The sequence below is a fragment of the Rhinolophus hipposideros genome, assembly GCF_964194185.1.
Source record: "Rhinolophus hipposideros genome assembly, chromosome: 12".
NCBI classification, from domain to species: domain Eukaryota; kingdom Metazoa; phylum Chordata; class Mammalia; order Chiroptera; family Rhinolophidae; genus Rhinolophus; species Rhinolophus hipposideros.
Genome location: NC_138058.1, coordinates 55,050,121 through 55,062,157, shown reverse-complemented (window position 1 = coordinate 55,062,157; position 12,037 = coordinate 55,050,121). Strand labels below are relative to the sequence as shown.

Genomic DNA, 12,037 nt, shown 5'->3' with positions numbered 1-12,037 from the left:
GATTAGAACCAGCCTTGAAATTCTACCTTGATGCTTACCTGGCACTCACTATTTCATTCAAAGTCATATATTTGCAGCAATTTAAGTAGTGAGATTTTCAGTAATGAAAGGTTATTTTATAGACTCCAGGCTACTGCAGTATTTTTCTGGCCACCATCTTCTGCTTTGTTCTATTCAGAAAAGATTGGGGGCATGGTTGATTCAAATAACCACTTAAGGGTTAAATATTATGTGTGGCCCCACATGTCTGGTCAAGTGTTGGGGAAAATTTTCATTGATTTTAAGTAGGTGTTATAGCTCAGTAAAGAACAGTCCTATGTTTGGCAAGAAAGCAGATATGGAAACTTTACTCACAGCCCAATTTAGAAGAAGAAAGTAATTGGTTAATGTAAAAGGAAATGACTTGGACAGATTTACACTCTTGGGGTGTGTTAGAAATCCACCAAAATTCAGGATTCGAGGGCATTTTTATCTTGCAGTGAAAGAATCTAGCACTGAACGTGGAAAGCAGCTTTCAGTAAATGAAATGCTACTGACACACCCAGTCTTCTGTTATCATTGTCTTCTACGCCGTTGTGAGACACATACATCTGATGTGACTTGTCAATCCTCTTTTTACTTTCTCCACTCTGTTTAGATGTAGAGGTAGAACCACCCAGAGAAGAAAAGAAAGAATGCTACTATAATCTCAACGATGCCAGTCTCTGTGATAATGTGCTGGCCCCCAACGTCACCAAACAAGAATGCTGCTGTACCTCTGGTGCTGGGTGGGGAGACAACTGTGAGATCTTTCCCTGCCCCGTCTTGGGGACTGGTAAGAGTCAGCTAAGTGGTGGAGTCACGCTCGTGTCTGGTCCAGTGGTGTCCACGGGTCTTGGAATGTCCTCATATTGGTTACTACACTGAACCTTTGAAATGATGACATTCACTGGTAGCTACCATATTCACATTGAGGTGAGATTACCTAATAGTGAGTTTCATTCAGATCTGGAACCATTACCCTCATCCCACCTCAATCTGTATTCTAAAGCTTCTTCTATCCATCACCGAATAGACTGCTAGAAAGATAATTAAGTGTGATCCCATTTTAAAATTAAAACCAATCTTTTTTGCTAACAAGGACACAGCATTATCCATAATTAGACATTGCATACTTAAGCTAAGATTTGCTTGGTGGAGTCTTATTAAACCTTTAAAATACTAGAGACCACAGTCATGAAGAAAGAAATCATAACTTCAAGTAAAACATGGGTAAATAAAATGTGGGTGAACTAGAAAGTTTTTTAAAACACTGTAAGTAAACTTCTGAAATATTTAGACTTATTTGCACGTAATCCATAATTTTTGAGATTGTACTGAATTTATTTGCCTGAATTAAATGGCATGATTTTCCTTAAAGTTACTGAGTATGAGAAAGCAAAAACTGCATTTAAAATACACATTCATGGAAGATGTTGATTTTTTTTTCTTTTTTCAACTTCCTTTTTTTTTTTCTTCTCTCCTGAAATCAGCTGAATTCACTGAAATGTGTCCTAAAGGGAAAGGTTTTGTCCCCATTGGCGAATATTCTTACGATGTTGGTGGTGAGAACTATAAAGGTGAGAATCAAGTAGCAATGAATTTTCAAAATATGTGCCCTATCAGACATTCAGGTAAAAGCATGGCTTGGGTCAGACAGAATTAGAGTTTTTATAAGCCATGGAAACTGATTACAAAACCTTTAATTCTACCTTTGGACGAAAGCTCCCATGGACTCTGGACAGAGCCCTGCGTGGCTTGGGAGTTAGAATACTTAAGGCTGTGTGATGGTGGGACGTCACTGAACCTTCTCAGTTTCCATCTCTGTGATAGGAATAATGTCTCAAAAGTTACAGGATTAAATGAGATTAAATGTTAAAGTACCTAACACAAAATTCTGCAATTAATAAATATCCTTTTATTCCAGAAGTATATTAGAAATCATATGTTAGGACCGTATAAATTTGACCATCTTTGTATTGGTCTCTAATGGTCATCAGCAGAGCTAAAATTCTTGCTGTTGTAGAACTCATCATACTATTTCTAAGTAGGACCTTTTACCAACAGCCACAGATTCATCATAAGGAATGAAAACGAAGAAAGCAAAAGTAGATGTGTTTTATATAGTTAATGCTATTAGTCTGTAATTCTAAAATAAATGTGCAGCCATTTTATTTTGGTGAAATCTAAACCACATGTACGAATATTTCTTCATTAATCACTCACTCTTGATATTTCCGCGATAGAGGTATTAAGACCTTTTATATGCAAAGTGATTTTTTTCTGTAAAATTTAATATTGAAAATTGCTCAGTCAATGGAAAACAGACTAAAACTTCTTTACTGTTCATCCTTTTTTGGAAAGCTAGCACTTTAATACTATGGTATAATTCAGTAGCTGGGTAAGAAGTTCCATATGTGTTTTTTAAATACATCTATGATTTAGTCCAATTAAATAACAAGACTTGGTTGGCGATATGTGTTTAATGATTTTTCAAGTTCACCAATATTGTATGTTATGTTTTTGCAGAGATGTAGTTAAATCTCATTTTGTATTATGGAACAAAGTCCTGATTTCACCACAAAGTCATCCCATTTTAGAGAAAACTAAATTCTTCCTTCCTCTACCTTAGCAGCACTGTGAAGGGTTGGAAGAATATTAAATCTGAACAGCCATATAGTTTGAACTTGGTTTTGCAATTTTCTAGCTGTATAACTTCCAGCAATTTATCCGTGGAATCTTCAATTTTTAAAATGAGGACTAAATGACATTAGCTCTAAAATGTGAGAACTGATGATAATGATAGCAATAAAAGCAGTAGGCAGCACTTTTTGAGAGTATACTGAATTCTGTACATGGGTTTTTCTATCAGTGAATCAGGGAGATGCTCCTATTATCTTCAGTTTATCATTGAATAAACTGAGATTTGGGAGATGGTAAGCAGTCTAAATTCTGTGGAGAAATGGGTCTGCTAACACCCTTAGCAACTTGTGCTTTCATTAGCTTATCGTTACCATCCAGAAAGAAGACTTCCATCAAGTTGCATCATATCTTCTCAGAAGTTTTCTTCGTCTCAACTAGTTAATGGGCCAAAATACATACATTTATAGGAAGGCACATTTCTTTAAAGGCATATTCTTTAGAGAATAGTGTGGGGCCATTGTAGAATGTCATAGACTGTTTCATCAAATACAAGGTAGCATCCCAGAAACCATATTTACAAATATAACTTTTCTAAAAATATTTTGAGCCTTGTTTCTTAAATATCACAGACAAACCTGATTGTGTTTCTGCATCTGTGCATTAGTCCTAACTTTAAGAATTTTATGTTGCTGTGTCTTTAAGATTCTTTGGAATATAAATATCACAGTATCTTATGTGAAGCCCAATATCGGTTAGACTTCTTTTTAACTAAAAGACCACACCTAATCCTTCTTTCTGTTGCTCCACTTCCCCCATCCCCCACAGATGCAGATGAATGCCTACTGTTTGGACAAGAAATCTGCAAAAATGGCTTCTGTTTGAACACTCAGCCTGGTTATGAATGCTACTGTAAGCAAGGGACATACTATGATCCCGTCAAATTGCAGTGCTTTGGTAAGTTTTAAGAGGATACAGTGTGCTGTGAAAATATACAGACAGAATAAAGTAACGCTGTGTAGTAAAAGCAGAATATCTTTGATTCTCAATCACCTGTTAAAAGATCTGTAAATGTTTTATGAATCTTTTTCTTGAGCAAGATTTTAGAAAATAAAAAACCTCCATACTACTGTTTGAATAGATTTCAAACAAAGAGTTAATTTTCAATGTGGAATTATAATTCAGGTCACTTTTGGTCTGGGGAACCTCCTATTTCATCACTCATACCATGCAAGTGAAAGTCATTTTTAAATACTGACCCAGACTTCAATGCTTAAGCAGAAAACCATATACAGTAGACAGCAAAACACAGCAAAAGGAAAGAACTTTAAAGCTATCATAAAGAGGCATTTTATCTTAAATTTCTAAGCATATCCTGTTCTTAAATGTTTTCTTTCCTCATTTAATATCAGCAGCAGCAGGGCAAAGTTATTTTTCCAATCAATACAACTTCACAGTTTTATAGTCAGAGCTGTTCTCTTTTGGATGATGATGTATAGTTAATTAAAATATGGCAGCCCCTGGAATCTGGACTAAATTTAGCAGTGTATAAAGTTTGGTAAGTGTATGAGGTACAACTGGTTGCTGATTTTCTTTAGTACTTTTTTTTTCCTCTTAAGATATGGATGAGTGTCAAGATCCCAATAGTTGTACTGATGGCCAGTGCATTAACACAGAAGGTTCTTATAACTGCTTCTGTACCCATCCAATGGTCCTGGATGCCTCAGAAAAAAGGTGTATACGACCAACTGAATCACACGGTATGTTGGGAGGTGAAATGCAAGTCTGTGTCCACATAAATGTCATAAGATTTTCCTTTTGACTTAAATGTGAGCTATTGGAAAAGAGAAAAATTAATTCCTGGGGTATTTTGAAATAATGAAAATGAGATGCTGAGAAAAATCATTAGATGCATATCATCAGTACATAGGAGATGTAATACCCTGAACATACTGGTTTAATAGAAACAGAATATGGAGTGACTGAGCACGTGGCAGAGCTATTCCATGCCTGATGGTTGAAAACATTTCACCCTCAAAGGCAGCTGAGAAAGATGTAAGTTCAGGAGGTTCCCTAGATTGCACTGGAGGGTGTAGAAGAGGCTGGGCAGAACAGAGGGTGTAGTGCAGCAAGGAGGTGGAGAACCCTGAAGGCCATTGATGGGAATCTCTGTTCTTCCACGATGAGGAGATGCGCCACTGATAACCGGCGGGATTGATCAGTTCATCATCACACCAGGAGACTACTTTGGATGAAATCAAGTGAGAGGTAGAAAGGTTAGGATTTCGGACTCTAGGATGAAGTGTCACTATTCCAAGGCTTTGGCAGAAGAAATGCATGAGAGAGCCTCAATCTAAAAACTGTTATATAGAAAAAAGTGGGAGGATTTGACAGAGGAGTAAATGTGAAAAGGCAAGGATTGAAAGAATGAGAAGTCCATCAGGATTATGAAGTATCGGCAAGATAACAGGGTGTTGTATGTAATGATGGAAACTGTAGAGGAAAGGATGTAACTGGAACATGATGGGCAGGTTGAATTTCAGCTGATGGAATGACACCCAGTAGGAGATGACAGAGGTTTGATCCATGGAAAGACCAGGCTGGCTTCAGACTTTTACTTGGAAGTCACTCTTAGAAATAGGGATGGAAACTTTGAGACTCGCTGGCTTTCACCACAGTGTTTATGAAATAGGAATAACAGTGCAATTGTCATGGAACCATGTCTTCCCTTTCAGAACAAATTGAAGAAACCGATGTCTACCAAGATCTGTGCTGGGAGCATCTGAGTGATGAGTATGTGTGTAGCCGGCCTCTTGTTGGCAAGCAGACGACTTACACTGAGTGCTGCTGTTTGTATGGAGAGGCCTGGGGTATGCAGTGTGCCCTCTGCCCCATGAAAGATTCAGGTGAGCCCTTATCCAATTCCTTCTGCTGGAGGCCTTTCGAAACATGTTCCTCTCACCTCCTTTGGACCCTGACAATTCTCTTTTAGTCATATGTCTTCACTTTCACTCCTGGTATCTTACTTTCACCAGAGATGTATGTGTATAGGGAGGGGAAGAACAGGATTGCATAAACATGTGGCTTCTGGTTTACCTCCAATCCAGACCCTATCATTAATTTTTGAAATCCTCATTCCATTTCCCCAAAGAATGATACATGACCCAAAGAAACGTGATGCAACTTAGCAGTTAGTAGCAGAGGTCTTTAGAATTTATATATCCCGATGCTTCTTTTTTTCCTACAGTCCTTCTCATTACTAATAGTTTCTACTCAGAGCAAAACGTATTCAGAGACTATAAAAAATTAGAGACTATAAAAAAAATCTTCAAATTTTTATGTCAATGTCTTAGTGAGAAAGTGAAGAAAGGTGTTAGAACAATAAAGGAAGAGAGTAGAAAGTGAGTGAAAACATATTTGAACAAATCTCCTTTCAAGTTCTAGATCGAGGATTAAAGCTTTGGTAAAATGGAGAAAACACAGCAGGCTAAACTTTTGATTTCATCCCTTCTCTTCGCGTTGGAGAAGGACTGGAAGATGCTGACTGAGGTCCCAGGCTGAACTCTTTGGTGACTGTTGAGTTGTGCATTCATTGCTTATTTCTCTTCTCAAAGATAGCTACTCCTGCTTATCAAAGTAAAGCACTTGAAAGTGTTGGGTATATCATTTTGTCTTTGACTCTAAAATCAGTTTGTTAAAGCTAGAGAAATGCTGTGTGCATATAAAGCCAACAAGTTTATAATGAACAAAATTCTCAGAACGGTCAAAAGGGGAAGAATTGCTTGAAAAGAGGAAATGCATTCATTTTTAGTTAATTTAATTAGAAGGCAACTGCCAAGCTATTTCACAAATTAACTTTTAAGTTGGGAAATAATGTAAAACCAATGTAACATAAAAAAATAATTGGAAATGTTGCAAAAGGAAAAGAAATAGCAAAGGATAAAGAGCAAATACATCAAGAAATAGATGGCAGTGGTAGTAGCTCAGAAGTGGAAGGAGGAGGGCAGGTTCTGGGGCAGGACAGGCTGGGTCTAGAATCCACAACTACCCAGGGCAGCTGCATGATGTAGGAAAAATGTGCAGCTCATCTGTAAAAATAGAGGTGTCTGTGTTGTGGGGGCTGGGAGGATGAAGGTAGAGCAGGGACACAGGGAATGGTATGATGGAGGCAGATGCCGCAATGAGAAGCAAGCGAGATCCACGGTGAGTACAGTGGGGCCTGAGTCATCCAAGCCTTTTTTCCTACACTTTAATTGTTAGCATGTATTTATATTAGTTATTGTTACATATTTGTATTTAAAAGAATATTTTAAACTGACATCCATAACATCGATCGAAGGCACACTTTTTTTATTGTTTTACTCTTCATCTCTGAGACTGGGAGTATCTTAGAACTGGTTGCATCTAACAGTGGCCATAAGCCATTTTTCCACATTTTAACATCTAATATGTCAAGGTGCATTTTTAAAGTCTGTGGTAACTTAGAATTGATGGAAGAATATAATAAAAGATAAATGGCTGCACAGACTCTGTTTTATGGATGTACCATGTTTTATTTACTCACATCCCATCCTGGACATTTGGATGGTCCGTCCCCTGCCTCACCCTGCCTCAATCTTGATTGTCCTGTTGTACATACACAATGCTGCATTGAACCTTCATGTACTCGTATGCACCCCATATATACCTACAGGTACCTTAGTAAGAAAATTTCTACAAAGGAAAATACTGGATCAGGACGTATGTGCACTTTAAATTTACCATATTACCCTCCAAAAATATTGTGCAAATTTACACTCACATTGGCAGTGTTTGAAATGACTTGTCCCTCATACGCTTCTACCACTGTCTTTAAAACTGTTTTTATCAGATGCATGTAGAGGGAGTTTTATCTGCATCTCCCTCATTTCTAGAGCATTTGAGCACGTTTATGTGATTTGTGTTCCTTAGTCAGTGAATTATTTATCATATCCTTCGCCCATTTTTTGGTTGTTGTTGTTGGACTCTGTGTCTTTTTCTTATTGATGTGTAGGAGCTTGGTACATACTCTACCTACATCTTTGACAGTTGGGTTATGGTATGCTTATTGTCTTGGAAACTCCTTTATGAAAGGCTCTGCATGCATTTACATTTTAGTCTCCCATCCTGAGCCTGTGACATTAAGTATTGACTGCATGTAAATCTGACAAGCCAGTGCCTTTGAAAATCAAATTTAACTGACTACGTTTTTAAAAGAGTATTCAAATATTTCGCTGTTAGAAGTGAAGTTTACAATACAGCATCAGTTCTTTTTAACTGAGATTTGACAACACTCAGTTCAAATGTAAATGTGAACAAATACGTACTGTATAATATATTTAGGAAAGGACGGGGTATCAGGAAATAAAAGTACCATGTGCCAAATGTAAAAAAAAAAAAAGTGCATGATTGCTACACTTTTTCTGGTTTATATATGCGCAGCACTTATGATTGATTCTCCAGAATGTCTGGTATATAAGCAGCCAAATCCTTAAAATTTGTGGTTTTTAATCTTTCATTTTTGTAAATCTATGGTCTTGTTCAGTCTTTGTCAACTGAATTATTATTTTAACCTCCAATATATAAATTCCTTCACATCAAAGATCCCAGGTGTGCTGGTTGGGAGAATACCCACTTAGGCTCTTTTGGTAAGAACCCGGAGAACACACGTTGATAAAGCACTGTTCTAGTGATACTAATCTTATGGGGGGGGGTCACTTCATAAGTTTCATAAACCCTTAACCATTATGCTGTACACCTGAAACTAATATAATATTGAATGTCAACTGTAATTGAAAACAAAATTTAAATATGAATTATAAAAAGAAAAGCACTGTTCTAAGTATTTAAGTCGGAGTATAGGAATTAGTTAGGCAGCCCAGAAGAATATTTCTTAGACCTAAAATGATGGGCCTGGAGCTGGATTTAGGGATCATCTATTCTGAATGCAGAGAGAGGTCCACAGCAAAGGTAAGCCATGTTTCCGGAGGTCCTATAACAAGCTGGCATTCCCTTGATTAGCACCTGGTGTCCTAGTCATACCTCTATGAATCCATCTCCCGTTGAGCACATTACTACTGGAGTATGGAAAGCAAGAGGGGCTAGAGCATCGGGGTTAACACATGGGCTCTGGAACTGGGTGGCCTGGCTTCGAATCTTCCTTTGGTGACACCTTATCTCCACACCCTTGTTACTTTGTCTCTCTGTACCTTGGTGTCCTCAAGTGAAAATAATGTCACCTGCCTCACAGGGCTGTTGTGACAATTAAATAAGCTGATACCTGAACACTTAGAATAGTGCTTGACACATGAAGCATTCAGAAGTTATTAGCAGCTGTTGCTACTCCTGCTGAGGGACTCAGATCACAGGCATTTTCAAATGTATCTGTACTGCAAGGATCTTACAAAATAGGCAATTACCTAATAGCATCTGAACATGAATTTAGGGCAGACCAATGCAGAAATAATTATCCTCATATAGAACTTTCTCATCTAGCCATTGCTTCATGAACGTTCATGGGCATATCAATTGCCTGGAGCTCTTATCAGAAAACAGATTCTGGTTCCCAGATGGAGAAAGGTGGGTAGGATTCTGCATTCCTAACAAGTCCCAAGGTGAGGCAGCTGCTGCTGGTCCTCCGAGCACAGTAGCAAGGTTTTAGGGACATCTCATGGCATCCAACTTTATTTGAGTAAAACTGACTTTAATGCTGTTATTACTTTTTCAAAGAGGAAGCAAAGAATGTGTGAATTTTAAAACTGGTTTGCTCATAATTTCTGTCCCTGACCCTTTTAAATAGGCTGTCCGTGGGTATCTTGCTAGTTGAGAAGGACCACGTTAACATGAGCACTGGATTAATCCCAGCCTGTCAGATACTTCCTCAGTCTCCTTAGGAGTGCAGCACTGCTTTGGGGAACAATTAGTTACCGATGGAAACAGTGCTGGAGGAATTTGAGGAATAAATTGCAGCACTTGTCATCAGCTTTGAGCATTAAAGTGCAGTGTCAAGTAAACTCTTGGCTCCAGAACAGGCTTTCCCACTTCTGGTCCAATAGGTCGTGGGCACTAATTCCTGCTAAGGCAGCAACTACATGTATGAATACTGGTAGTTGGAAGAGGTGGGTGTGGCTCCTTAAATAGTGTTCTCTGAAGTTAGATGGCATCTTATGGATTGTACCATATGCCGGGGAAATGAGTGCGGGTGATGGATTGTGTTAGTGTAACTATATGTGAGGAAAATTACATGGTTGTGTAATTCAGTACATTTGAGGGGCTGCTTAGGATTTCATTTCAATCCTCAAATAAAGTCTTGGAGGCCAGACCAGGCATTACGAGAAGGTTCCAGACCATGGAGGGTGGCACAGCAGATGCCACAGTGAATAGTTTGTTGAAGTGGTCATGTACTGACAGTCTCCCCTCCTCGACTTCTGGAGGCTGTGGTTCCCTTTTTCCTGTCCCTGCCTCCTCTTCTTTTCTCTTTCAATATCAGCTAATCCTGCCCACTCTTGAAATATTTTGGGGGAGGAGCTGAACTGCTTTGGGAGGCTCTCAAATTTGAGTTCTTTATCATGATAGCATGCCAGCTTCTAAGAGAAAAAGCAATTTGGAAAACCAAGTCAGGAAAAGCAAACTATTGTGTCCAAATCATACATGAGAGAGGATGGTTATGACTTGATCTTGCTGGGAATTTTCAGTGCCATGCTAGAAGAAAATAATAAGAATATCTGAACTTTGAAATCTTTGGTAGATATGGAGTTTATTGGGTTTTCTGTAGCTTGGTTGTTCCACTGTAGTAAAAAAATAATGGTAGCTAACATGTATATGGCACAGTGCCAGGTACTGTTCAAAATGCTTCTATCAATTAAGATATTCCACCAGCCATCATATGAAGGAGGTGTCTAACTGCCTCCTTTTGCTGGAGGAGCAGCAGTGGCCCAGAAGATTGTTTCCCACCATGGTCATCACCAGTAAGTGGCAGATTCAAACCCTGGCCTTCTGGGTCAATATCCATGCCTCTTAATTACTTCATTGTCTGCAGTCCCTTTTGCCCCAAGCTCTCAAAGCACATCTTAGATCAATAGTATCCCTTAGAATATAAAAGTCACCAAGGGAAAAGGGTGAGATTTTTAAATTTTCTCATACACTGCATGCTTAGAGAAGAGAAAAACTACATCTTTAGAACTAGGCAGTAAGCTTAGCAAACTTAGTGGTGGTGTCTCATCAACTTTGCATCAGAGTCTAGCACACTGGTGGGTGAAATAGATACCTAATATATATTTGATGAATTAAGAGATTAGAGCAAGTCAGTAATTCTCAGTGAATAAAACTGTTGGTAATTCTAGCACTTATGTAAAATAAATTTTTAATGTTTTGATTTATTGATACTCTTAAAAGTATAAACTTAAATTTTCTGGAAAATGTACCTATGGATTACAAGATGTATAGGGAGTCATTATCTCAGGGAAATAAAAACCTATTGACCTGCAAGTGAAAGAAAATTAGACACATTTGAAGACTGGATTTAAGTACCCAGGGATCCCAGTGTCTTCGTTATCTTGTTAAAATAATTACACTTATGTTAAGTAAATTCTTTAAATAATTAGACTTATTGTATGTAAAATGAACATAAAGACTTGAGAAAGTCTTCATCTAAAACTTTGAAGTTAAGAAATTGTCTCTGTGGGACACTTAGTGTGTTGGGAGAGTGCCACCTATTGGTAGTATAATGTACTGCATCACAGGTGTTTTAACAAATATTGTTTTTCTTTTTTTTTTTAAATTAAGATTACTGGGGTGACATTGGTTAATAAAATCGCAGAAGTTTAAGTATTCTTGATGAAAGTCAGGTATAGAAAGGTGAGAGTGGTTTAAAAAAGTCTCCAAGGAAACTGAAGTGTCGCAAAAGAAATTGGCAAATGTTTAAAAAGTTTTATAAAACACTAGTATTGAGTAGAATGTAGAGGTATGGGTCCTCCCCATTTTGCTGAGAGAGAAGTTTGAAAATATAGATATATAGATACGTTTCATTCAAAAATTTGAGTTCTAAAAATACAGATTATTCTTGTACTTGACTGCCAGGAAGAACAATATAATTACTCCAGCATAAAAAAATTTGAACTCAATCTTCTCCGTAGGAAATGGGTTGATTATTTTTGGTGTGTCCATACAGTGGAAAATACTGTACAGCCATTATTTTAAAGGAGGCATATCTATAGATCATAAGACAGAATTATGTCTAAATCTTATTTTTCAATAAGGCAAAGAACATGTTTCAAACTGTTATATGCAAGGTGCGGTTAAGCGTAAGAACCATGCCTGAAATGCCATCTGAATTATTTATAGTTTATCTGTTTTCAATTTA

At 37.7% G+C, this 12,037-nt stretch overlaps 1 protein-coding gene across 18 annotated transcripts in view; it reads left to right on the top strand.

The window, feature by feature from the left end:
- Positions 1-12,037, top strand: part of LTBP1 (latent transforming growth factor beta binding protein 1) — a gene marked incomplete at its 5' end in the record, with an annotated part of 351,236 nt that overhangs the window by 319,684 nt on the left and 19,515 nt on the right. For all 18 annotated transcript variants that reach the window (XM_081068154.1, XM_081068156.1, XM_081068146.1 and 15 more), the window contains 5 exons: positions 638-814; positions 1,512-1,598; positions 3,487-3,615; positions 4,278-4,418; positions 5,394-5,564. In XM_081068154.1, coding sequence (XP_080924280.1) covers positions 638-814; positions 1,512-1,598; positions 3,487-3,615; positions 4,278-4,418; positions 5,394-5,564 — 705 coding nt within the window. The remainder of the gene's footprint in view (positions 1-637; positions 815-1,511; positions 1,599-3,486; positions 3,616-4,277; positions 4,419-5,393; positions 5,565-12,037) is intronic.